Below are 27,358 nucleotides of genomic sequence, written 5' to 3'. Positions count from 1 at the left end.
TGATGCCCTACCCCACCCCGGTTACATATAATTCTTATTATTCAAAAAGTGAACTCCTATTCACATGGAGAAAGCCTAAAATGCCATTCACTGTTAATAACTCATTCTCAAATTGCCCCCCCCCTTAAAAATCAAATTGCCCCCCTGTGGGGCGTGTGCCCCATGTTGGGAAACATGGTTCTAGACTATCATTGACTATGGTATACTGCTCAGTCAATCAATATAGCTTTCACATTCAAGGTTTTTCTATGTCTTTCAGCTATTGGCCAGATGATCCCATTGGGATATTTTGCAGGAGGCATCCCATACTGGTGTGATTTAGTTTGGGCAAAATTGTACATTATGTAGCACAGCAGAATCTATTTGTTCACATCACAGAAATGTCCCAATTATATCAAGATCATGGACTGGCCAGTATCAATAATATACCGTTTACATCCTGATGGAATGAATCTGCATGGGAATTGGTATAAGTAACAAGGACAACTCTTCAACAATAAGCTGTGCTTAATCGATACTTATTTTTGTTTATATATGTGGGATTTGTACTATATGTGCCTCCAGGGCCACATTCGCATTTCCAGGGCAGCTTACAATTTCATAATATGAATCCAGAAGTGGCGTGGACTCTGTTTAAAAGACATCATTGTGTAAGCAAGGTGAGAATTTGTATGCTGTGGTTTGAAATGGTGCCCTAGTTTGCTCTGTAACAAGCTTCATCAAAATCTCTGGACAAAATTCTAAGGCAGAGCTTTATATCATGACACATTTGTGTGTCGGCTGCAGCGTGTAGGTGTGTTGTGTGAATGCTCCCCGCGCTCCTCCGGTTTGCTAGTAAAACTGAATTACTGTGTCGCGAAAGGATGCATGTCTAAAAAGTGTGTCACCAACATGAAAAGATTGGAAAGCTCTGTTCTAAGGTATAAGAGAAAAACTGCTGGGACTGCATTGTTTGAAGCAAAACAGTTACTAGGTATTTCATAGATGGAACATCTTTGCCCAAATCAAAATTTAATAATTTTGACCTATTTTCCCAAGCTCCTGTTTAGGAAATTGGCAGATACAGTGGTGCCTCAGGTTAAGTACTTAATTCGTTCCGGTGGTCCGTTCTTAACCTGAATCTGTTCTTAACCTGAAGCACCACTTTAGCTAATGGGGCCTCCCGCTGCTGCCACGCTGCCGGAGCACGATTTCTGTTCTCATCCTGAGGCAAAGTTCTTAACCTGAAGCACTATTTCTGGATTAGCGGAGTCTGTAACCTGAAGCGTATGTAACCTGAGGTACCACTGTATAGGGTTTGTGGCAAATACTTTTGATTAAGTAATTTGGTGGAGACTTCCATTGACAGGCAGCCCTACTGCTCCCAATCAGTTTCCCATCAGTAGTGATGATTAGCTGCCAGAGCTTAAGCTTCTGAGTGTATGCTTCAAACATGTTTCGGTTGATATAAATCCAGGTAACATTTGTGGCACACGTGTCATCTTTCCTACACATAGATTACCAGTGCATAGCAAAACAATTATGTCCAAGTTTTGCATGTATCTTTTGCCATGGTAATTCATTTGTACAACATGCAACTTCATCAGCATGTAGCACCATTATACAGCAACAAGATATGTTTTGAACTTTCATTTTAAAACTAAAGTTCTCGTTTGGTGTAGGAGAGAAGATTTAACATGATGATTCTGTATGTGCTACGCGGTTCCCACTTCATAGTTAAGTTCTGCGTTTATACTCTTTGAACATCTGTGTATTAAATTAGCTACAAAATTAACAGATATTTATAAATTTCATTTATGTTTAAGTTAATATCTTAAATTCCCTTGATGTTGATGTTTTGTAACTAGACCAGGAATCACCAACTTTTTGTGTGGACATTTTGAGTTCTGGAAGCTGCAGTAACTTTAACCACCTATCTTTTCCCCTTTTAAGTTCTAGACTAGCTTTTCAAGCCTTTTCCTTTGGATCATTGCATTGTGGAGCGTCACTTAATAGTGTTACACTTGGAAACTGTAGGGGGTGTGCGCTTGTTTTCGGGGATTCCCTAACTACCTTTCATATTTCCTCCTATTGTGCCTCACTTGTTGCATATTTTCCTACCATCTGCTTTCCTGAGATTTGACTGCCATTGTGCTGCTGCCTTCTGTAAACTTACAGAGACGCAATGCGGCTGCACTTGCAGGACAAACACTGATTGTTGCTAAGTGAATGGCTGTTTGTTGGATTAGGCTCTGAAATGTTTGCACTGGGCACTGTTCCTTTACATCCAGTGAGTCCTTTCAGTAGAAATCAGGGCCCTTGCCTTGTGGCCTGTAGCCCCTATACATCTGTCCCTCCTAGTTCCTAGTTTGGGTTGTTCTTATTTTTATTATGTATGTTGTGGCTTGTATATTGTAATGCTGTGTTGTGAACTGCCTTGAAATCTACAGATGTAGGGAATAATAATAATAATAATAATAATAATAATAATAATGATGATGATGATGTCTTAAGGTTTGCCAAAGTCTGTAGTCTGTTCCTACATCAAGCTAGCAAACAAACAAACACTAGCTCATTGGTTTCCGTTCCAGGCTTGTCAATAAAACCTGGGTCTTGATACATAACTTAATCCCGTGAGCCATAGTGGGCTATTATCTACTTCTTGCCTGTAGTTCTTTTTCCTGTGCTACGGCAGAAAAGAGAAGAGTGCTGAGAAGGGAAAGTGGCTTCTGTCTACTGCTGCATCAAAAGTGCTCTCCTGCTTTGAGTGTCATATCTTCTTTTTATTGTCCTCATCATTCTCTTGGCTGTTTCTCCTCGATCATTGCAGGATTCAGGCTGTCATGATTTCTCCATATCAGGTGATTTAATTGCCTCAGTTTTTGATTCATCAGTTGCCTGGACATGGTGGGGTGAGGACTTGGTCATGGGTTCTGTTTCCCTTTCAGGATAAGTTACCAAAAGCCATGTAATTTTGAGAGTGTTCTCCTACCACTGGGTTCTTGAGACAGAATCGGTGTTCCTTTGATGTAATTCCAACTCCACAGTCAGCTCAAGCAGGAAGACACTTAGCTGTGTAAGGGGCAGCCATCATTTAACATTGATACCAAGATCTCTTTCTTGGGTGTGGCTCAGAATTCCATAATTTCTATAGCAATGGTGGATCAGTCATATTTGTGGCAGGGCATGCTCTTGATCTGGTATTTTATCCAGGATACGAAGATGATCAGGAATGATTGGTAGCTTTGTGCGGCTCCTTTATTATGGACAGATCTTTATGTGGCAGGACTTACAGAGAATCTAAAACTGTATAGGCATGGGGGAATCTATTAAGATAGTTCATTGCCCGGTGGATCCCGGTGGTTTCCTGAAAGGTCTTGGGGTTTTCCTACTGCAATCTAGAAGCTAGGCAAATCCTTGGCCTATTAAGAGCTTGTGTAATGAAGTGACAGGAATGATGACAAGAACAAAGATGCTAGGCTAGACCAGACCTGACCAATTAATCACAGATAAGATCTGATCTTTGACCCTACTGCATAGCAGTGATTGTGGTGAAGGTACTTCTTTCCAGTTGTTGCATCTGCCATGTGGTGGAGCTGTCCTAAGTGACTACAAGTGGCATGTTTTTAAGACAAAAATGTTCTTCAGATGTCAGACACAGACTCTAGGGACTTTCTCTTCATATATTGTCATGTTCCCCATTTTGGTTTACATAGGCAAAGATATACAATGCCGGTTTACAATTCAAATGATTATAGTTATATAGCCTGACCTCTAAATAGTGGAACCTATCCCCCACAGAGGTATGTGTGGCCTCCATGCCACTTATTTTTGAGTAGACCTTTAAAACCCATCTTTTTCAGAATCCTTTCTCCTAAACAACCCCCATTCTCTTGTGTAGCTAGTGCTTCCATTGCTAGTTTTAGGCTGAAATTGTAAGCCTCTTTGGGTCAGCTATATTCCAAAAGGTGGACGGTGGCTGCTTATAAGTAAATAAATGTTTATGTAATGGAGCATTAAATGTAAAGGATATGTCCTATTAAAAGTCAGGCTTTCATGGTGAAATATGCTTCATGAGGCAAACAATTGAAACTAATTATTTTTTGTTAGCTGGGCAAAATGTCTTAATTGGAGCTAAGTAGCAGTGAAGGGAAGATAATTGCTATCCTTCCTAAAAATGCATCTGAAGCAGCATCTTGATCTTCAGCTGGCAAATACACAAGTGACTCGTACGCACAGACACTTTTGGTTAGCTGAGGTGGAATATTTGATAATTTCAGTGTACAAAGCATATCTATTTTCAGGAAGTTGCATTTTATTGCAGTGTTGTAATCCTTTTTATGGGGACTTAAACCAAGTTATAGTTCAAGTGCCAAAGCTCTTTATAAATCCTTTCGGAAAACATTAGCTCCCTTAATACTTCACAAATCTGAATGATCACATTAGTAACGAGACAAACATAAGTGCAAAGTTTAAGGTATGCTGTAGTTGTAGGTGGAACTGAATTTTATAATCCAGAATGTAGTTTTTCCCCTTGCTGTATAACTGAGAAGAGCATTTCACTATTTTCCCGTTCACAAATCATAACCACAAGGAAGAGTTATTCACCACTTAGGAATGAATGTCCATCTGTTAGTTATTATCTCTGCAGCACTGCAGCCCCTCAAAACTAGTACTTGAAAGGATTCTTAAGTGCAGTGGACATCTCCTCTGTTCTAACTCCCCCTCCTGAAATGGGGTTAAACCTTCTGCATTATTAGTAGCAGTACTACCAAAATTCATTTATATTTTGTGTTTTGGCAGTAATATTTCTGTCAAGGAATGCTCTAATAAAATGGGATGGTGCCCATAGCTGCTTCAGGAAGTACTTCCATTTTTCATTGTATGCTGATGTCAGCATGTTTTGTGGGGGGATTTCAAAGCCTGTGTTAAAAGAGTTTTTCCCCCCACGAAGTACGAATACATTGTTCCAGTGAAGATGCTTCAATGGAGCAGTCATGCTTTATCATAGGAGAGTAGACCCAACGGGATTTTCGTTTTTATCTTTAATCACAGACTACAAAAATGCCATTATTAAAACGAAAGGCTGTGCAGATGACATGCAGGAAGGACTGATCTTAGCAGGGAATTTCCTGCTGTCTGAGCTGGCAGGGATGACTGAGTTCACCACTAAGATAATAGCTGGAGGCTCCATTGGAGAGGTATACATTTATGATGGAGGGTTCTGTAGAATGCAGCAGTTTTCAGAAGGATTAGTTGGCTGCCTTTTTGGCCTTCTTGCAAGCCAGTAGGCTCTTTCGGAGCTTATGCGGCTTCTGGTCAGTCATAATGGACAAAATTAAAGCATTAAAATGCAGGCGCAAAGCTCTTGCCAATATTGTCTCTCTCCAGCATCATCGTTTTTCTTGGGGCACAACAGGTAAATCCATTCCATCATGTTGCACTGATGATACTTGTTCAGATGCTGTTTGAAATCCTTTAATATGGTAGTCGTCACAGGGTAATTCCAGAAAATGCAATCTTTTTACACACACACAAACATAAATTGCAGGTGTGTACATCGTGATCTTATTTGTATGCCACTTTCCCATGCTAGAACCATGCTCGAAAAGAGTGGCTCACAACAATGCACAGAATAAATGCAACATTTCGTGATGATGCTTTAACAGTTACAAAGCAGAACACAAAGTCATGCTAATATCAATAAAGGCAAACAAACATCTCATGTTAATAAACACTGAAATAACAATAAAATACAAAACATCCAAATAGTAGCAAAAACGATACCACCAACCCCAGTTGGCGTGAATGCTGAGCAGGGGGGAGCTTGCCCTTGTTGATTCCAGAAGACTGTCCCCTGTATCAAGGCACTAGAGCCTCATATTCCTTACAATGGTATTATTGCTTAATTGAGAGGGTGGTGCTGTGGTCTAAACCACTGAGCCTCTTGGGCTTACCGATTGGAAGGTCAGCAGTTCGAATCCCCACAACAGTGTGACCTCCCATTGCTCTGTCCCAGTTCCTGCCAACCTAGCAGTTCAAAAGCATGCCAGTGCAAGTAGATAAATAGGTACCGCTCTGGCGGGAAGGTAGACAGCGTTTCCGTGCACTCTGGCTTCTATCACCGTGTTCAGTTGTGCCAGAAGTGGTTTAGTCCTGCTGGCCACATGATCCGGAAAGATGTCTGTGGACAAACGCTGGCTCCCTCGGCCTGAAAGTTAGATGAGCATCGCAACCCCATAGTTGCGTTTGACTGGACTTAACCATCCAGGGGTCCTTTACATTATTATTATTATTATTATTATTATTATTATTATTATTATTAATCATTAGACTTGTTATCTAAAGGTCTCCAGGCAATTAATACCCATTTTAAAACATGCAACAGCCACACAAGCAAAATAATCTCAGTCCATCAATGTTTCAGTTGGGACGCGGGTGGCGCTGTGGGTAAAAGCCTCAGCGCCTAGGGCTTGCCGATCGAAAGGTTGGCGGTTCGAATCCCCGCGGCGGGGTGCGCTCCCGTTGCTCAGTCCCAGCGCCTGCCAACCTAGCAGTTCGAAAGCACCCCCGGGGGCAAGTAGATAAATAGGGACCGCTTACTAGCGGAAGGTAAACGGCGTTCCGTGTGCGGCTCTGGCTCGCCAGAGCAGTGATGTCACGCTGGCCACGTGACACGGAAGTGTCTTCGTACAGCGCTGGCCCCCGGCCTCTTGAGTGAGATGGGCGCACAACCCTAGAGTCTGTCAAGACTGGCCCGTACGGGCAGGGGTACCTTTACCTTTACCTTTATCAATGTTTCACCTGGTGCTAAAACAATGTCACCAAAGGTACCACAAATTCCACTAAAAGAAGAGCTCCTGAACGTGTCGCTAAGGAGACGACAGCCTCTGACTTGTGAGAAACTATCTTCACAATCAATCGATCTAAAAACCTCCCACCCTCAAGGATAAAATTCAAGAACGCCAATTACATTTGCACCCTCTTAATCGCAAGCCCTGATGGACCACAGACCAAGGGCCCATTTTGACCAGCACAGATGCCTGTAGGAATCCCACAAGCAATGACAGGAGCACAACTGCCTTCTCCTGCTGTTCTCCCCCAGTGACTGCCATTGAGAGGTGTGTTGCCTCTGATTCCGGAGCCAGTATACGGCCATCATTAACAGTGACCATTGGTGGGTTAGGCTGAGAGAGTGTAACTTGTTCCAAGGACAGGTCCAAAAGTGGACTTAAGGTGGGGTGGGTGGGATTTATTCATTGAAATACATACTTTGGGGGAGGGAACAAGTTTGTTTTCTCCTGCTCTGGGGGGTAGGGCTTGAGCCAGTGGCTTCAAGTTACAAGAAAGGAGATTCTGACTAAACATTTCTGACAGTAAGAGGCGTTTGACAGTCTTCCATGGAAGGTAGTGGGCTCTCCTTCCTTGGGGGTTTTTAAGAAGAGGTTGGATGGCCATCTGTCATGGATGCTTTAGCTGAGATTTCTGCATTGCAGGGGGTTGGTCTAGATGGCCCTTCCAACTCTACAATTCTCTGAGTCTTTGTTTTTGTTTATTACTGGTTTTATATGCGGTTTGTTTATGGGATTTTTTAAAATATTAAGTTGGTCTGTGCAAAAATATGATCAATAGAAGTAATAAAATGGTAAAATATTGGTCTAACATTGTCATTTACTTCGAAACATTTAATATTTGCAACAGTTTTTTTGTGTTTGAAGTGCTGTGAAATGTGTTGATAGATTTTATAAATGGGACACTCTTTAATTTATAAAAGCAAAGCAAATCAAAGCTGTATTTGAGAGAGAGCAGAATACAGTTAACAGTTTGCTTGTTTGTTTGTTTGTTTGTTTTTATGGGGAGAGGGAAGCCAAGAAGGTAAAAGCAAAATAGAATAGTAAGTTCCAGAGATTTAGTTAGATCACTACAGGAAAAAGCTATTCTCTTAAGATTCTTTTGCTCTTCGTACTGCACCAGAGTCTTGGCTATTTGCCAAAAGCTGTCACTGTCTGTCAACCAATAAAGTTTACTTAAAGCTATGCCTTGGTGATCTAACACTTGAATAATTTACTATCATAAAATAGTTTAAAGTACAAATGTTTTATGCTATGCCAAGCTGGACGCTAAAGATGTTTTGTCTAAAACATGAGATAATGGAAAGTGTATTGTGGCATGTGAATGACTTTAGCCTTTTGGTGGTAGATGTTTGCTTAACCAGAAAAGAATGTGTTGAGACTCTTGCCAATAGAAAGGTATTGCCATATTTTGCATTAAAGTACTGTAAATAAATCAGTAAATATGGTTCTGTTCATGTGTTAATCCACAACTTATGAATGCATTCATTGAATAAGAAACGCAATATACTGTTATCCTTTTTAAAAGGTTTCAGAAAGAGCTGGTCATAATTACTCTGGGTTGAAAGAAACATGAAACTAAATATTTTCATGATGATTGAAGTTGGATTTGAGGGACATAACCATTGCTTAAAGTTGTTTCTTCCAGAACCAGAAAAAGCAAGTTGCAAATTTTTAACATCTTGACTTTTAAAAATCTGACTCCTGATACAGTGTTATGCAATAAGCAGTGAGGTATACCAGTAATATCGATTTAAAATATTGTGGTAACTGGTAAGGAATTCTACAATAGATAATACAGTTGGTGGAAGTCAAGGCTAGGCAACATACTGGGAATCTATTTCAGGCAAATACTTTATATCTAAACTTTTTATTCACTGGATTTAGTAGATTGGTGGCAATTGAGGAATTACAGCTCACTTTGCTTTTTTTTGTAATAATTGCTGAGATAGTGTTGGCTATTAATAGCCTTAGGAGTTGAAGTTTTCTGTGGTTTTTTTGCTCTTGAAATGTATAGGTCTGGAAGGACCGTAGCTTGCTTATGTAATAATTATTAGGAATAGGCACAGTTAAGTTCTTAGGATTACTTCAGTTATTTAGAAATGCTATGATGATGCCTGCTCCTGGCTTTGAACGCATCCTCCTAAGAAGGAGAAAGTCTCCCTTATATGGAATTGGCTGGCTGATCCAAGTCACATGGATGAGCCAGAACACACAAATAAAATGAGGTTTTCTTTTGGGAGTTTAGTTTGGAGCTGCTGGTGTGAGTAGCTGTGGATTATACTATGAAGTTATGACATTTTAAATTCTATATCCACAAACAAATAGTTCTTAATTTCGTCAGTTAGATTTCTGGTTTTGTTTTGCTACATAATTCGGCCGTTCTGTGACTTTCAAAGTTTTGCACATGTGTATTGATATAATTTTATCCTACCTTTGCCATCTAACTACAATAGTTCTTAATTACCGTATTTTTCGCTCTATAAGTCTCACTTTTTCGCTCCTAAAAAGTAAGGGGAAATGTGTGTGCGTCTTACGGGTCGAATGCAGGCTGTACAGCTATCACAGAACCCAGAACAGCTAGAGGGATTGCTGCTTTCACTATGCAGTGATCCCACTTGCTGTTCTGGCTTCTGAGATTCAGAATATATATTTTTTTCTTGTTTTCCTCCTCCAAAAACTAGGTACGTCTTGTGGTCTGGTGCGTCTTATAGAGCGAAAAATACGGTAATGTCATACACAAAAGTCAGATAGAAGATACCCTGATTACTGGATTACCTTTTTAAAGGAAGCATTTATATATCTTCCTCAAATGACTGAGCTATTTGTAAACATGTGTTCCCAACCTTTTGAGCCCAGGACACATTTCTTCACAGAAGAAAAACTTGCAATGCCCAGATCACGCAAAATACCTGCATCCCACTAAAACAAATAAAATGGATGAAGAAGGGAGCATTCCCCAAAACTGGTATCATTCCCCCCCCCCCAATTTTTTTAAATAGAAAATGGGAGAGCCTTGGTGGGCAGCAAAGGAGGGTGTACGGGTGCCATGGCTGGGAAGTTGCAATTTTATATAGGCTGCAACCATTTTGCACAGGGAATATGATGGCCTGGGATTTGAACTTGGAGACTGAACCTGAGGAATCCCAGCCTGCACAGGATTCTCCGCCTCCAGAACCAGCTGAGCCAGGGCTGGGGCTTGAGCCTGAAGGGTCCTCACCTCTGCTAGATCCTCAGGTGCAGGCACCAGCTGAGTCTGCTCTGGCTCCTGAGGTGATGGAGGACCTATTGCCTGCAGGTGCTCCACTCTCAGCCCTGTCAGGGGAAGAGGAGGTTGCCTCTGGGTCCGGTAACCCTCCAGCCTCTCCTGAGCTGCAGAGGCTCAGGGCAGAGAGGCAGAGGGAACTAAGTTCCCGCAGGAGGCGTGCTCGCCTCCACGCCAGGAGAGGCGAGTCACCTGAGGACCGGGGCCGCCCTATGCCTCGGGGCAGATAAAAGCCAGCCAGCCCCAGTCCCAAGTTGCAGCAGCAACATTGTTGGTAGCCAGTTCCTGCCTGCACCCTGTCCTGCTTTTCTGCCGGAGCTCCTGACCTCACCCGACTCCCTGCTTTGGACCCAGCTTCAGCTTTGACGGACTGCCTCCATACTGCACCCTCGACCTAGGACTGGACCATGCCTCACGGTTATCCCACGGGACCAGCACAGGGAATCTGGTCCCTGTGCACATCGGTGCAGCATGCATTATCACCCCCTGTTATTCCCCGCCCCCATTATACCCCCATTTTTCCAGGTCCCAAAGGACCCTCACGTTGCTTGGACGTGCCTAAAATAGTTGGATTATTTATTGGGTTTAATCAAGTCACTCTTGTTACTAGAGAAATATAAAAAGAGTCATAAAAGGCTTGGAGGTGATATATATCCACCTCACTTGCAAAACCAAAGTTTGATACATGCCTGCAGCCCAAGTTATATCGAAGAGCCTAAAAATGAACCATTTTTTTCTGTTTGTGTCTCGAGGCAGAGGCCAACAACCCAGCAGAGAACTGCACATTGGTACGGAATGTTGAGCTGTGGGCATGCAATTGCTGCTTCAAATACTTGAATGAGCTTTGGGGGATTTCCAGTGGCAGCCTGGAATGTGCCTCCATGTGTACAGCACAGCATACAAACTGAATTACTAGAGAGAGAGAGAGTGTATATATATATAAACAGTGGTTTCGGTTGACTGGCTCAACAGGTTATTAAATGTTTGTTTTATTTCCAGGAAGCTGAAATTTGTTTCACATCTATCCCAGAGTACACTGATAGCCTCCCTTTCAGATTTTTATTTTCTAACCCTGCCCCTTAAAATGGTGGACCTAATCCTCAAGGGCCATAGTACTTCAGCACTATCAAGGGAAGGGAAGTCTGAAATGGGAGGTTTTTATGACGTAATCAACAAAACGAGACCTGGAATTACTTATATAGGCCCGTATGCCAGCACAAACTAGCCACACTTTGGACACAATGTTAGATTGCAGAACTGCCCTTTCCTTTCTTGGATTTGACCAGTGCAGAGCGCAGCACGGCGTGGGTGCCATAGTGAAGCCAATCCAGCACCTCTGTGCTTCTTACATTGTCCCTCTTGGTAAATGGCAGCAGTCATTCCCGTTGGCAAAGCAGCTGTGCCACACCGCCTATCGGCCGCTACTGGGTTTGGAGGAGAGATTTGTCACGATGCCTGTGAATAACTTTGATTTGCTAACGCTTTCAAATATCTGCTTGCTGATAAACTTTTGCAATTACTTTTTCAAAGGTACGAAGAACTGGATGCCAGCAAAGGCCTTCGAGACAATTTGAAAGGGAAGGTTGTCATAGAATACCCAACTTTGCATATTGTTTTGAAGAAATTCCAGACGGATATGGTGATTCTTGGCCACGGTAAGAAACTATACATTACAATGCAATAACATTTTATGCAAACAAGAATTAAGGCTCTTTATCCTGTTAAAACCAGGAATGAGCATCAGCTTGTAAATAATAAAGCATTTCCCCCTGTTGCAATTACTTGGATTATATATATTATCAGTGCATATGTTGATCCTTTCTAGTTAGGTTTTAAGTAATTTAATCACTGTAATACCGTTAGCATTTTATTTACCAGTTTATGATAATGTAAAATAGATCTAAAATGGTATGGTAGAGAAACACATACCTGTTATATGAATAACCTTCCAGACAATTTTGCAGCGTAGCGTTTGTTAACATCTGCAGCTGATTTGTTTTACCAGATCAAATGCCTGCTTGGTAACTGGAAGTTTGAAGGCACCAGGCAATGCTTGAATATATCTTACAAATTATGGTTGGTTACATAACTGAGAAAAGTTTGCTTCCTCTACTGTGAAACCTTCAAAATACCTTGGAACAGAATTAATCCATTTCTTTTTCTTGGTCATATCCTATATTCCAGAGTCAGTATGCTAGGTAGAAATAATATTTTAATATTCTGCCACATAAATATGTTAATGTTTATATTGGACATGATGGCTATATGCTACCTCCAGGCTCAGAGGAAGCATGGTCCAGATATCAGTTGTTAAGGCATAAAAGGGCTAATTCATGCGTACGCAGCTTGTGGATTTCCCATAGCATCTGGTTGGCCACTGTGAGAAACAGGATTCTGAACTAGGTGGGCCTTAGGCCTGATCTAGCAAGGCTCTCTTACATTCTTATGACAAATAAGGCTTCTGCTTTGCAAACTGCACAGACCTGAACATGCCCAAGTGTTTTATAGCCTATACATTTGGTCAATATTTCTGGGTAGAGTAGATGCGAAAGAAGAAGAACGAATGCATCTCAGAATGCTACCTGGTTATCAAGTGCATCTTTAAAGAACCCAGTGTAATCTGGGCGGCCAGCTGTTTTGCAGCCAGACATATTAGTAATTGGCACAGAAATGTTGCTTGGAGTCAAAATTGAGTTAAGAATCAAGGGCGACAAGAAAAGTACCAAAAAGTTGTGGTGGGGGGGCTCTACACAACCTTACCTCTCTGGTTGCTGCAGTAACTTTCCAGTGTGCATAGCAACATATTTTCCTACCATAGACTGACTCCATGTTATATCTAGATACCACACAGAAGAGGCAGCGTCATATGCTACCTGCAGACTCCCTTCCTCCTTTCGCTATGTTTTTAGGAGTTGAGGGTGCTGTACTTAATGGAAGATGAGCTTTTAAGTGCAGCTGGAACAATGTTTTAATCCCTTGCATTGTATTTTACTTGTATATCATGGTATTTTAGCATAGCTCTTTTCTGTGCAGCAGTTTTTTGTTCCTGAATTTTTAATTGTGCGTGGTACTTTGCAATGGTTACACTTTTGCAACCCACCCCGCAACTATTTGATGGAAGAGGAGGTTATAAATACAAATAATAATTAACAAATAACAAAGATCAAACACATCAGGGTAGGCTTCAGTGGTAAATGGCTACAGTGTTGCACTGGCAGTGCTGAGCAGGCACAGTAATGGCATACATTTTAAAAAGGGAAGATGCCATCGTTGTCTTCTGGAATAAGTTTGGGGCTAAGAAAGTTTTTCTGATATCCCTCTTCGCTTGCTTATGTTTCTATGTATACATATGTCCTGTATATATAAGCAGGGTGCAAGGTGGTTTACATCAAAATAACCTTTTTCAAAAAGCTTGCTCTATAAGTGTGTTCAGTAGCTTGAACAAAAAAACAGAATTTAATCTAGCTGCTAATAGCATAATGTGGATCACACCTTTCCATTTGTAGAACATGTGAGCGCTAGCTAATCTGAATGGGAAACTGAACCTTACAAAACCTCGCTAAGAAGCTGCTGTGAATTGTGCCTGATTGGCCGTTTCTTAGCAAGCTTTTGCGTTCCCATGGTATTTTAGTTGCTGCCTATGTAGAATTTTTCTATTTTATTTTACATAGATAGATAGTCAGTAGTAATGTGGATATAAGTGCAGGTCACAACCAAACACTTCTAGAATTGAAATATCTTGAATGTTTTTCCTTATGAGACCCAAAAACTTTGAAAACATTCATGAGCTTATTGAAACAGCAGATTCTTTCTGTTCTGGTCACCTTGGAAAGATCTTACAATGGGCCTTGCAATGAGATCACCAAAATTCTGGATTTATATTCTTGTCTTTGAATAAGATTGATATTTCATTAGTTACGTTTGTAACTGAGCAATATGTTAGAAAGTATGTGTTTTTCTCTGCACAAATTGACAAAAGACACAACCTGAATTTATGTATGCACACACAATAAAATACAGTATTCCACTTAAAAAGCAGGCAGTGTTCTGCGATGACAGCATAATAGAAAAAGGGCCCTAGCCTTCAAATTAAAAGTAATTTTAAATCAGATTGTTTACGCTGCTTTATGGGGTTAGTATGGTTGGTCTTGTTTAAAGAAAGTACAGGTGTTCGCCATTCTGTCGGCAAGCATAGTCACGGCTAGAATTACTAAAGGATTATAGATGTTATTACAAGACTTAGGGACAAAAACATTTCTTTCTATCTCAGTACTCAGTACATCTCTGGCATATAGATGTTAATTGATTATACACTAGATTTAATGTAGACAAAATGTGACCTCAGCCGTTTCTGGGTGAAGTGCTTTTATTTTCTTGTCTAGATTCCATTGAAGTTATACAGGTGCACACTTGATCCCAGTGTTACCCCTGCTGACCATCTGCTCAGCATTTCATGACTACGTAGCAATTCCCCATTAAGTCCATCTTAGTAATATTTCTCTAATAAGAAGCCTTTGGCCTCATATGTACAAAAAAGCACATTGGTGTTAAGCAATGTTAGTTAAATGAAAATACCCATAAGAAAAATTATGTGTATTTCCTTTGCAAACATGCATTTTATATGTGTGTGTATATATATATATCTGTTGACCTCATCTGAGGAGGGGTTGGTAGGGCTGTGGCAGGAGAATTGGGGTGATCTGGAGGGTGGGAGAGGGAGGGGAAGGTTGACAAACACTTCAGGAAATGATGACATCAGTCAGTCCTGGAACTCTGGACAGCTTGAATCTGTAACATCTTCGCTTTGGCTCAGACTTGCAAACGCTATGTTGAAATGTTGAACTATACAAAAAGGCAACATGCATGCGTCATGTCTTAGTTTCGTTGAAAGGGTTCCAACATGAAACAAGACCAATTCTCAGTAGTGCTCTGTGTAAATCAGAAGTTTTAATGAAATGCCAAATTCTGTTCTGCCTGACATTACAAATGATGGCTGTCATGTTGAGTCTTTCCACCTAGTGATACATCACCACACCCTGTGTTCCACGAATCCAGTTTTGCTTTATAAATACGGTTTCTTATGAGAGCCAGTATTCTGAGAGTGCCAGGCTCAGATTGGGAACACCCGGGTTCAGCTTTAAAGCTCACCGGGTGACCTTGACCCCGTCGCTATCTCAGCCTAACTTTTCTCACCGGGGGGGGGGGGGGGGATATATATGCTGCCTTTATTCCTTGAAGGAAAGGCTAGATAATAGATACTGTAGTATTGTTCCATCAGTTAAGTGTTACATTGAAGAAAGAAAAAAATGCATCCTTTTGTCCTATGAACGAAATGTTTAATGAAATAGAAAAGAAACTCACTCAGGAAAATTCCCTCTCAGTGGTCTTCCTGGCCAATGAATTGCTAGAAGCACTCATTTGAAACTGCACCCATGGTCTCCGACAGCACATCAGAAAGGAACACTTTTATTATATTTTCATATTGTGATTTGAATTGTTGCGAGCCACCTTGTGCATTAGAAAGGAAGGTATACAAATTTTAAAAAAGAAAAAAGTCTATTGCTGTGCAGTTTTTGTGGTAGATGTGAGGCAGCAGTCACAGGCATCCCGTTTTAAAGAAGGTAGCTCTCTGAGCACCACTTGGAAGCCATCCTCATTGGAACTAGGGGAAAGAAAAAAAGCCTGGCTGCTCTGCCTAAGGGAGATGGAGAAGAAATCCGCCAAGCAATCTTTTACCCATACAAAGCCCTCCTCCACTTCCAAACAGAAATTGCAAGCCTATGTGGCTGCACCTCCAGAACTATAAGACCAGGTCTAGTCAATAAACACAATGCTCAGGCAAGAAGTCCAACACCACATGGCAGCCCTTCTTGGATTCTGATTAGGGGTTGGTTTAGGAGTAACTCCATGAACAATTGGTAGAACTGCCACCTATTAATGATGAACATCTTATACCCCTTTTAAATGTGTTTGGGGGGAGGAGGAGGTTTATTGGTTTGTGGGATTTTTTTGTTCTTGTTTTTTATTGTTTATTTTGTAGTTTTATATTGCGTTTTTATATTGTGAACCACCCCTGAGACCTACAGATGAAGGGCAGTATACAATTTATAAATGAATGAATGAATGATAGTTACTTTGCAAGTAACTATGTACTGTGGAAATGTGCATTTATTATTCATTTATTCCACCTATTTTTATACCACTTAATTACCAAAGTTTGTAAGTGGTATAAATAAAAATACCCAAAATCATATAGTAGACAAGAATCCATTTAAATCGAAGAGAATAATAGGAAACATTTGTGGAGGGTGCAAAACCAGGGCTGGGGTTAGCTTAGTAAAAATATAAATATTGTATTTCTTTCCCCTTCTCTCCTTTAGATGCCAGTAAATCCAATCAGGAAAACTCGTCTGAGGAAGAAGGGGAAATCCATGATAGTTCCTGACAAAGCAAAATCGGATGTGGAGTTGGAGCAACTTGCTTTGCACCTGACTTGTTGAACATATATTCAGCAAATTAGTTTTGGGCATTGCTTTTTATTAATAGTATCCAAAACCTATAGCTATTAAAAAAGCACTGCAATCTGTTAATGTATGTTCTACATTATGTTCTAATCTATGTTTATAGATTAAGGTGCCTAGCTCTAGCTTTCTTTTGTGAAAATCACTGATGTAACAATTACAATTTTACAGGCCTCTGTTACCAATCTTTGTACGCTTGGCTGTTTTTCCCCACTTATTGAAGTAGAAAGCTATAAATACTTTTAATAAAACACCTAACTCTCCTTTCATCTGGGTGTGGTAAAGAATATGAAACAGAAGCAACCAACTCATAAAAGAAACAAATATTTGTTGGAATAAATCCCTGCTTTAATATATTGATCTGGATTGCACATAAGCAGCGGCTTGGGGTGAGTTTGTGGGCTCCTAGAGAGATCGCAGCCACTTGCTCCTTCCCAGTTGTTCTGCTGCTATGCTGGGCTTAGACATCATTAGGCTTAACATGTCATCCAAATCTGGGCTTCCAGTTTAGTTCTTTCCAAACCAATCATGAGCTGCAGCCAAGGTTTGGTCTATGTTCTACGGCTCATGGTTTGCAAAGGAGAGCTAAACCACAAACCTGGGTTTGGATAACATACTGAGGCTTAGTGCAGTGCAGCACCAGAATGACCAGGGAGAAGCAGAGCTCCTCTGATCTCCTCGAGCATGCCTGCTCACATGCTCATTCTAAGCAGTGGCGTAGCGTGGGGGGTGCAGGGGGGGCCGGCCACACCGGGCGCAACATCTGGGGGGGGGGCGCGCTCGCACTCGCAGCTCTCTGCCCCTACCTGGCTCACTCACTGTCTCTCACTGCAGTGCTGGCTGTGCGAATCCGATCCGAGCCACCGGGTAGCCGCCCACTGTGGAGGTGAGGGTGCCAGGCGTGCGGTGCGGTGCGGAGAGAGAGCAGGGGACTATCTGGGGGAGGGACAGTGCAGCGGGGGGGCGCAAATTACTTGCCTTGCCCCGGGTGCTGACAACCCACGCTACGCCACTGATTCTAAGCCAGTCTTTTTGTGATGCATGAACCAGGGCATTGTTAGAAAGAATTGTGCGAGGTTCAGCCCAGGGCATATCTCGGTAAAAGAATTTCAGGTAGCTTAGCACGGCGAGGCCACTGAGCCCTTGGAAAGTAGCTGTCAATCCATGTAGAAGTCATAGAACTAGATGGACCAGTGGTCTGACTCAGGGTTAAGCTACCTTAAAATGTGTGCGTAATTGATTTAGCTTTAAAAAAAAACAATGCAGGCAATGTAAATATTAAGGAGAGATTAGTGTTGAATTTCCCTCAGTGAGTTTATTGAAACAAGAAAATGAGAAAAAGCCAGGGCATCCAGGACTCAGCTACATTCGCAAAGAAAAAACGTTTTATGCATTGTTTATACATTCCAACATTATGACGCAAGATGGTGCTCTGGAGTTCCATTTTTGCTAACCCAATTTCTCATACAAAGTTTTCAACCCGTTTAACTGAAATGCTTTTTCAATGGGTCTAGATTCAGCCCTACTCTAACATACTATTGAAAGATTTTACCACATAGTGAGCCAAATCTGTTGCTCATGATGCAGCAGAGGTGGGTGGAATCTAGAGAAATTTTGCCCCATCGTGTGCTCAGAAGAGCACCTGTCTGGCAAGATGCTGTTATCAAGGACTAAACTGGCAAGAACTTACCTTAATGTAACTGATGACGTGGAGTTGGGTTCATAGGTAATTCAAACAATCTTTTGATATTGGGAAGACCCTATAGGTTGATTGCCCTTCTTTTTACATTGTAACTGGTCTCTTCCTGTGCTGTGTGTATATGTGGTAAGATCACAGCCCAACTAGCTTTTATACGGTGGTGAACAGCAATCTTTTTGTTTCTCTCTTGATTTATACAAAGCACCTGAAGGATCAGCTGCTGTGTGCCCTCAAAATAACACTCCATAGTGGATTGGTGATGACAATTGAATCGTGAAGTGAGATCAGTATCTGAAGTCAGTCTTACTTTGGCCGGGTTATGCCCATCAACAGCCTTAATGGTTCATTAAGACTTCAGTTTCTGCCCATGAGGACTGAAAACTGAAACAAATAGATGCTTCCCAGAGGACACGTAACATACTCTTCTAAACATGTTCCTGGAACTTTGCTTGAACTGGGCTTCAAGAAACAAAAAACGGGCTTCAAGAAACTCTGGGATAATAGGTTTGAGAAGAGGGGATTGCATTGTGTTACATAGTTTGCATGATGTCAGGCTTCAGGGAATCAGCTCCCCCCCCCCCCCCCCTTTTTGGCCGTAGATAAGCAGAACAAAGAGAAAGGACTCTTCTTACCAATTATAACCTTTAACGATCACGGTGAGAGAACAAAGAATCCATTCCTAGGAATGAAGGTGCTCCCAATTAAGGGTTCCACCCACTTCCTCCCTAATCACCCAAGTCGCTACCGCGTCTTGTAACCTGGTCTTGTAACCACTATGCTTTCTGTGCTGCCACCTTTTCTGCTTTTCTTGACCTTGGGCAGAACGGATGAATGCTTTCCAGAGACAGTGCGTCTGTTAACTCTCTCCCAGTGCTTCTCCTCCTAGCTGTTCCCCCCTCCAGTATTTCTCAACTTCTGCCTTCTGAACTATGTCCTTCTGCAAACCACTGTTCCGAATCTATACTGTCCTCCTGCTCCTGGAAGCAGCAGGGCTGGGGGGGCTCCCACCAGTCCTCCCCAGTGCAGTCCTCCTCAACATGGTCCCTGACTCATGAATAGTTTAAGCTTAATGACCTGTTGAATTCCCAGTGATAGGTCCCTGGTCTTATGGATGCAATTAAACCTGCCCTGGATAGATGGAACTTCTGACAAATTCAAATGCTATTTTAATGTTATATAATGGAAATAATGCCTTGGCAAGGGGCTTATCTCTCCCTGACCTAGGTAGATAAATAATCACTTTTCAATGCTGCGGTTTAGAGAGCTAGATAGATATAAACGGAACACAGAGCTGCCCTAAGGAATATCCATCATTGTTAGAAGATGGTGTCAGAACTGGGAATGCTTAAAATAAAGAAGCTTTCTGTTTGCATAATAAAGTAAGAGAAATACAAGCAACTATAATTATTTGCAAAGGTGCAGTGTGCTCCTTGCTAATTTGTAGTTCTGAAATGAGCCAATGTATTAGATAGAGGCCAAACAGTATATGCATTTGAAGCTGTTCAGTATAACATTTGGCCATAGATAATTGCGTGAACTTGAATATTGTTAGCTACCTGATCCATTAGGCTGACCTTTTGCCTCCTTTTATGCTATAAGGAAGCTGTAGACAGTGGTGTGCCATAACTGCATCAGCCAAATAGACCAGGTGGATCGGGATGGACTTCAGTTTAAATAAGAAAACACAACAAAATCAAGCAGTTGACAGATTTTGGATGAGTACCCTAAAAGCCTTGACAACTTGTTCAACTGCACTGCGCAATGATCTCCCTGGGGGAATGGTGAGCATCTCATTAACTGAGTCATTTAAAGCTAGATTGGACAAAGCACTGGAAAAAGTGCTGCGGCAATAGCAACTTCAGCTCATGTGTTGGTACATTTGCAGCTTCAAAGTACTAAATAAACATTAGCTCATTGTCCTCGCATGAAAGAGTGAGTAAGTATTTATTACAATGACTTTATTGTCTTTGTTTTACCAAAAAAAAAACAGAAACCCACAGGAGGTGGGGCAGTGTAGCAAACCCCATAATTGTTTCAGGGCACATAGAAAATTGGTGCAATACCAAAGCGACAGCCAAACAATTCATGTGGTCTGTTTACTAGATTAACTGCCTGTTCAGAGGACCCCAAGGAATAGTCTATGAGAAGCTGACTTATACTGAGAGAGACCAACAGCCTGGCTGGCCAAGTACTCTCTGCAACTAACTGCAGATAGCTGCCCAGGATTTTAACTAGTAGTCTTTCCTAGTGGGGGGCGCTAGCAGGACAGGGAAGGAAGATTGAAATTGTTACTCTGTCTCAAGCCTACTTCCTGAACAAGCGAATAAATTGATACATCTGTTCCTGAAAACTACTTTTTTATTGACAATGAAAAAAGAATTAATGGTCCGATATAAACTGGCTGAAAATTGGGTCACAAAATTATATCTCCTCATGTAACATCAGCCTTAACCTATAGCATGATCTGTTTTATAATTGGGAACAAAATAATACAGTGGTACCTTGGTTCTCAAAATTAATCTGTTCAAGAAATCCATTCCAAAACTAAAGCGTTCCAAAACCAAGGCGCACCTTCCCATAGAAAGTAATGCAAAATGGATTAATCCATTCCAGACTTTTAAAAACAACCTCTAAAACAGCAATTTAACATGCATTTTACTATCTAACAAGAGCATTGAACCATAAAATGAAAACAATAAACAATTTACTGCAGTCACACAATCAATCAATCAATCAATCAGTAGCTGAACTGGATTCCACACAGTCACAAAAACAAAACAAAAAAGAGCCACAAAAACGCAAAACAAATAGCAAAAACAGGCAGACCTCAGTGTAACACTCAAAATGGAAGTGTGGCACTCAAATCGGAACCGTAGCATTCAAAATGGAGCATGTTCGGCTTCCAAAAAAAGTTTGTAAACCGGAACACTCACTTCTGGGTTTGCATTGTTTGGGTTCCACGTTGTTTGAGTACCAAGGCATTTGAGAACCAAGGTACCATTGTATGTTACATATCAATAAGGATTGGCACTGGGGCTGGATATAGATTCAATCATGTAGGTTCACGACTGTAGTGATAAAAGCTCAGGGGGCATAGGCAGAACTTGGAGAAGGGCTAGTAGGGGCTTAGTCATATTTTGCACATGCCCACCCAAACAAAATGTCTTACCAGGCTATGAAAAATCCACATTTAAAGGGTGAGCCACACCTGGCAAGTTGCCAGGTGTGACTCAGCAACCTTTTAAAACAAAATGGATTCGCAACACCCTGTTTGCTTTTCCAGTTTCCTGAATGTGCACAAAGAGGCAATTCTAAAAACACTTCTACATGAATCTGTATTGCACCCTTCCAGGAAAAGGTGTGGCTGGTTGTAAGCAGTGACAGCTGCAGCAGAACTGAAGGGAATGTGGGAACTGATGAACAATTCCTGAAGTCTGCTCTATAGTGAACCACTAGAGCTTGAGATGGGACCAGCGTTTGTCCGTAGACAGCTTTTCAGAGTCATGTGGCCAACATGACTAAACTACTTCTGGTACTTCTGCTCCAGATAGCCTTCAGGAATGTTTCAGGTGCTTCCTTGTTGTAGGAAAGGTCTGCGAGATTTAACACTTGGTGCTGCTGCCTTTGACTTGTTTTGCCTCCTTCTCTCAACTGCATATAAAGGCAAAAGTAAAGGAAGCTTTAGCATCCAAAGCATCTATTTTCAGTTCTTCAAGCCACATGCAAACTTAATAAATCCCACTAGTTGCATTGGGATTTGCAAGTAATTTCAGAAATAGAGCCTTATTTGTGTAGCATTTTCCTTCTGTCTCCGCTGCTTCTAATAACAAGTATAAGGTATATTAGTATAAGAGACACTCTTTTTCAACATATTTCTAGTTTATAGAAGTCCTCAACTTGCGAGAAGACAGACACAGAAAAAATTTATAGTCAGTAGTGCTACCCAATTCAAGCTGCGTTTGCTTACAAACATTGCATTCTGCCCTTTTAAGTTCCAAGCTATTTCCCGGAAAACTTTTTTTTTTAAACCCCAAAAACATTAATTTGTATTTGTGTGGTTGCTATGGAATTTGGGTGAACTGTATGCAGATGCAGATTGTGTTAATAAGAAATAAAAAAGAACTGTGTACTCTAGTGAACAAAGATTAGTCTGTGTTTGTATTAGAATGTTGCTATGGCAGAGCATATGGTTTTATTTCGTGGACGTTTGCAGGGAAATGGAAGGAAATCGGATGCATGCAAGACAAACAAACAAGAAATTGCAACAAATACAGCTCCACATACATGCACAAGTTGAATGGGTAGTCGCAGATGAGAAAGCTAAGGTAATTGCCGAACATGTTAGGTAGACTTCTTTCCTGCCAAGCTGTATTGTTTGGTAGGAAGCCAACACTCCTATTCTCATAGATGGAAAGGATCCCAACGATCATCTAGTCCAACCCCTTGCAATGAAGGAATCTCTTAATGCCATAAACTTAATGCTATGTTCTTTTCTCTGTGGAGACGGTATTGCATAATCATTCTTTTTTTAAAAAAAAACAATGGAATCTCAAGTAGATCTTGCATGACAGATGGCCATCCAATCTCTGCTTGAAAACCTCCAAGGAAAGAGTCCACCACCTCTCCTGAACCTTAGGGGCTCAAATTTCAGCGGCGACGAGCATGTGTGACGCCCAAATTTGGTGCCCCACTGCCTCTCATACTCCATTCTAAATAATAGTTGCAGCATCCTCTGTGGTGCCTCCAAGACCCAGCGTGACCAAAGTGGTCGTGCTTCCCTAAATCCACCTCTGCTTGTGGGAGTCAGAAAGTTCTTCCTGGTGTTTAGTGGAATGTCCTTTCTTATAACTTGAAGCCATTGGTTCAAGTCCTACCCTCCAGAGCAGGAGAAAACAAGCTTTCTCCCTGCTCCCTGTAGAAGCCCTTAAAATATTTGGCTATCATACTTCATCTCAGTCTCCTCTTTTCCAGGCTAAACATACCCAATTTGTTCCTCATAAGGCTTGGTTTCCAGGCCCTTGATCATCTTGGCTGCCCTTCTCTGCACACGTTCCAGCTTGCCAATCTTAAATTGTGGAGCCCAGAACTGCACACGGGACTCCACGTGTGGTCTGACTACTACATCCCTTGATTGGCACACCTTTTGGATGTGGAAAGGATGACACAAATAAGATAGCTGTGGTGGTTAGTGGGGCCAGAGAGGAAGCAGGTATTTCTAGCTCGGAGGAAAAGCAAAGCACTCATGCATTGTTCTTAGGTGTGTTTTGAAAGATATCGAGATAAGGGGGTGCAGTTGCAGGGAGCTTGGTGGGATTTTGTCAGGTTAGGGTACAGCCTGGGTTTGCTTTTGGGTTTTTTTGGTAGATAAGACCAGAGAGAGAGGGCTAGTCAGATCAAAGGGAGGTATAGGAAGTGGCCTAATGGTCAGGGCTATCTGCTATCAGATAGCAGGGCTATCAGGGCTATCTGCAATCACCGGCAATGACTTTCCAGAGTTTCAGACGGGACATTCTTAGTCCTACTTGGAGAGACCTGGGACTGATTCTGAGACCTTCAATATGCAAAGTAGATGTTCTATCTGAGCTCTGGCCCTTCCCCTGAAGGTGGATCAGAGTGTGAGAGTAGGAGGGGATCACTTCTTAAAATAATTTTTTATTTTTTTCTTTAAAAACTTTAATCTGAATGTGAAGCAAAAGTCCCAACTGGGCAGAAAAAATATGTTAACGGTTGCCAACCCTAACTGGCAGATAGCAGCATTGTACAGTGTCCCCACCCCACCCCCCGTATCAAGACAACTGCTTTCAGAGAATGCAAGCAATGAACTTGATGTTGCCTCTAATAATTTTCCTCAGATGTTATGTGCAATATCTTGAATGAGCAACTTTCCTGCCCGCCCCCCTCTGCTCAAGCCCTTTCTCCTATACTACAATACTGGGGTTTTTCTATGGGTTCTACCAAGCTGGGAGGCTAGCCAGGAGCTTCCTGATGCTTCAGAAATGCAGGAAGGTGAAAGGCTTGGCTCAGGGACTTGTATGGCTTCCCAGCGTTGGCTAGCCTCCAAATTCCCATCTACCCTGCTGTGCAAATTCCATGGAACAATGTTCAGGGGCAGGCGGAGTTCCCCTGGCCTGCCTACCTATAACCTTGTCTGCCCTCTGTTTAGAAGGATGGCTGATGGACTGTCTGCTTTTGAGGCCTTGACGCAAAGAGGATTAGCAGCCAGCCAGGCCTTGATTCTAAAATATTTTTTAAAAAATCAGATCACCGTGTTGCTTACTTTTTCTTTTACCAGTAAGCATGATTATGATTGTGTCCTTTTGCAGTCTTTTGGACTGTGCCTCTCTGTGGCGTTTATGATGAGAGCGGAAGATAAAACAAGCCCGCCGCTAACTTGGACTCTTCTTGGCAATCCGGGTCTTCATACAAATCCAGAGATTTATAACGCTGACAAACTGCATTAGCTGCCTCGTGAGCAAATTGGATGGGACTTTGCTTGGCCTTTCCGTGGGGTTTTTGTTTGTTTGTTTCATACCATCGTGGCTTCTTTGGTTCTGAGCAGCTCAGGACTCTCCTGTGTGTGCACAGTTACAAAACACTTGCTGGGGTTACGGAAGGGTGATTAAGCAAACCTTGTTGATTTGGGGGTTTGGAATGGGGATATCTTCTTGATATGGAAATTGGCCTGAAGCGTTAAAAGAACAGGCTTTATTTCTGGTGGCGCCTATTTTGTAGAATGATACCCCTTATCCCAGAGATCAAGTGGGCACAGGTTGTTGGGTGCTTCGGCCAGAAATTGAAAGCATACCTCTTCATGCAGACTTTGCCTGATTATTGTTACCTGCTCCTGGCATTTCTGGGTGTTGTTGCAACTAATGTTATGCTGTTTTACAGATAGTGTTTTTATTGTTCGGTGTGGGTTTGTTGGTTATTCTATGTGGATTTTTTTTTTTAATCAAAGGTAAGGTAAAGGTAAAGGGACCCCTGACCATTAGGTCCAGTCGTGACCGACTCTGGGGTTGCGGCGCTCATCTCGCTTTACTGGCTGAGGGAGTCGGCGAACAGCTTCCGGGTCATGTGGCCAGCATGACTAAGCCACTTCTGGCAAACCAGAGCAGCGCACGGAAATGCCGTTTACCTTCCCGCCAGAGCGGTACCTATTTATCTACTTGCACTTGGTCGTGCTTTCAAACTGCTAGGTTGGCAGGAGCAGGGACTGAGCAACGGGAGCTCATCCGTCGCGGGGATTCGAACTGCCAACCTTGTGGTTGGCAAGTCCTAGGCTCTGTGGTTTAACCCACAGAGCCACCCACGTCCCTATCAAAGGTAGTGTACCAATAATTTTCATAAATATATTTTTATGATGATGATGGGAGTACTGATTCAGGAGAGTGGAGGAAACAACTGCCTCTAGCAGCCATTCCCAACTTGCTGCCTCCAAGTCGATGCCTCAAATTTCAACTCCTTTCAGCTTCTGCTAGCACAGCTGTGCTAGCTGAAGCCAATGGGAGTTTGTAGCCTGAAACATCTGGAGGACACCAGCTTGGAGAAGGCTTCTCTACAGGAAATGCATGTTCTCATCCAGGAGATGTTGAAATGTCAGTAGTCACCTGAGTTTAAAAGGATGGCAGTGAGCGGATTGCGTTGGCAGGGAAGAAACATTTTCCTTGCACTCATTTCCATCACTTGGATTTGTGTTGCTACTCTCTTTTGAGGGGAAGGCAGTCGGCAAGGCATAGCAGTTTGACTTCTGTATTCGGGGTCAAGAACAATCCAAAACCACGAACTTTAAGGTTGGGAAACCCATTGCTACTGTCCTTGCTACATGCCTGCTTGCCTAATTATGCTTTGGACATGCCACCAGGTTGCTATAAAAACCCAAATAGAAAAGGAATTCAAAAGCCAGGCACTTAAGCTTCCCAGGTGGTTTGTGTGACTAATTCGGTCAATGTACAAACACACACACACACAAAATCCTATGCAGTCTGTTGCTGTACAGCCCCCTTATGTGTGATGTTTCTTTGGTCTCCTCTCACCTTGTCTCCAATGGAATGTGTGATACTGGGGCTGTAGCACACACTTTGCACCAGTGATTCCTACATGGTGGGGCAAGTCCCACTTTTGGCACAAATGACCTTTAGACTAGTCATTAAGCCAAACCTGGTTGTCCATGCAGAGTTCCACCAGATTCTGACTTCATCAATCCCTTGACGAGCCTATAAAGTTGTCAACGACCGCACTCAAAATGTCAGGAATGTAAATGTCCCAAAGCCCAGAAATCCTAATACATACTCAGCATTTATTAATCATCACTCAGCATTACTAGGAATCGTACCTTCTTACTGGGTTCAACTGGCTCTGGTCCTCCACGTTGATTTCTTCCTACATCTGTATTGCAGATGCCACCAATCCTTGCTGTTCCCAGAAATCATCTGATTGCGTTGAGTACTGCCAGTTTTAATTCTGTTTCTCCAACACTTCCAATGAATTAGAGCATTTCTCATCTTTTTCATTCATTTCCGAAGCGGCTTCCCTACCATATGCCATATTGTTCATTTGGTGAGAGTTTGATAGCCCGTATTTATAATTATCCTCATCGTTTTAAATTTCTCGAGACACCTTTCTCAGGACGTCTCAGTGCAACTTCCACAAATATAAGATATACAGGATTTAAAACAAGGTGATCAAAACACCAGTCATCCATATAGTAATAAATTCACCCCAGCTCATAGAAAATTAATAACATCAGCAGAAATAGCAACAACATCATAGCTCATCAGATGCCTGAGAGTAGACTTCTCACCCATGATTTCTATAAACACGGGTGCCTTATGGCTTCCCCTACTGCCAGTAGAAATATCATGTTAGTATTTGCTCAAAGCAATACATAGTATATTGGGGAGTTAAGGCCTGATAACCGCTCCCTAATATATTTTGGATGATGGCAATGTTGCCAGTTGGTGCCCTCATTCTAATGCATAATGTGCAGCTAAGTACATCAGATACAGAGAACTCCTTTGTAGAAACTCCCTCAATTCTAGGCCTT

At 41.9% G+C, this 27,358-nt stretch overlaps 1 protein-coding gene across 1 annotated transcript in view; it reads left to right on the top strand.

Annotated features, from left to right (window-relative positions):
• The window catches only part of ZNHIT6 (zinc finger HIT-type containing 6), a 44,668-nt gene extending 27,789 nt beyond the window's left edge, over positions 1-16,879 (top strand). The window contains exons 9-10 of the mRNA XM_083445074.1: positions 11,626-11,750; positions 16,476-16,879. Coding sequence (XP_083301200.1) covers positions 11,626-11,750; positions 16,476-16,540 — 190 coding nt within the window. The 3' untranslated portion in view covers positions 16,541-16,879. The remainder of the gene's footprint in view (positions 1-11,625; positions 11,751-16,475) is intronic.
• The last annotated feature ends 10,479 nt before the right edge of the window (positions 16,880-27,358 follow it).

This window comes from Podarcis tiliguerta (genome assembly GCF_965153285.1).
Source record: "Podarcis tiliguerta genome assembly, chromosome: 6".
Taxonomy (NCBI): Eukaryota; Metazoa; Chordata; class Lepidosauria; order Squamata; family Lacertidae; genus Podarcis; species Podarcis tiliguerta.
The sequence above is the reverse complement of the archived record's forward strand: the minus strand, read 5'-3'. Positions and strand labels throughout refer to the sequence as shown.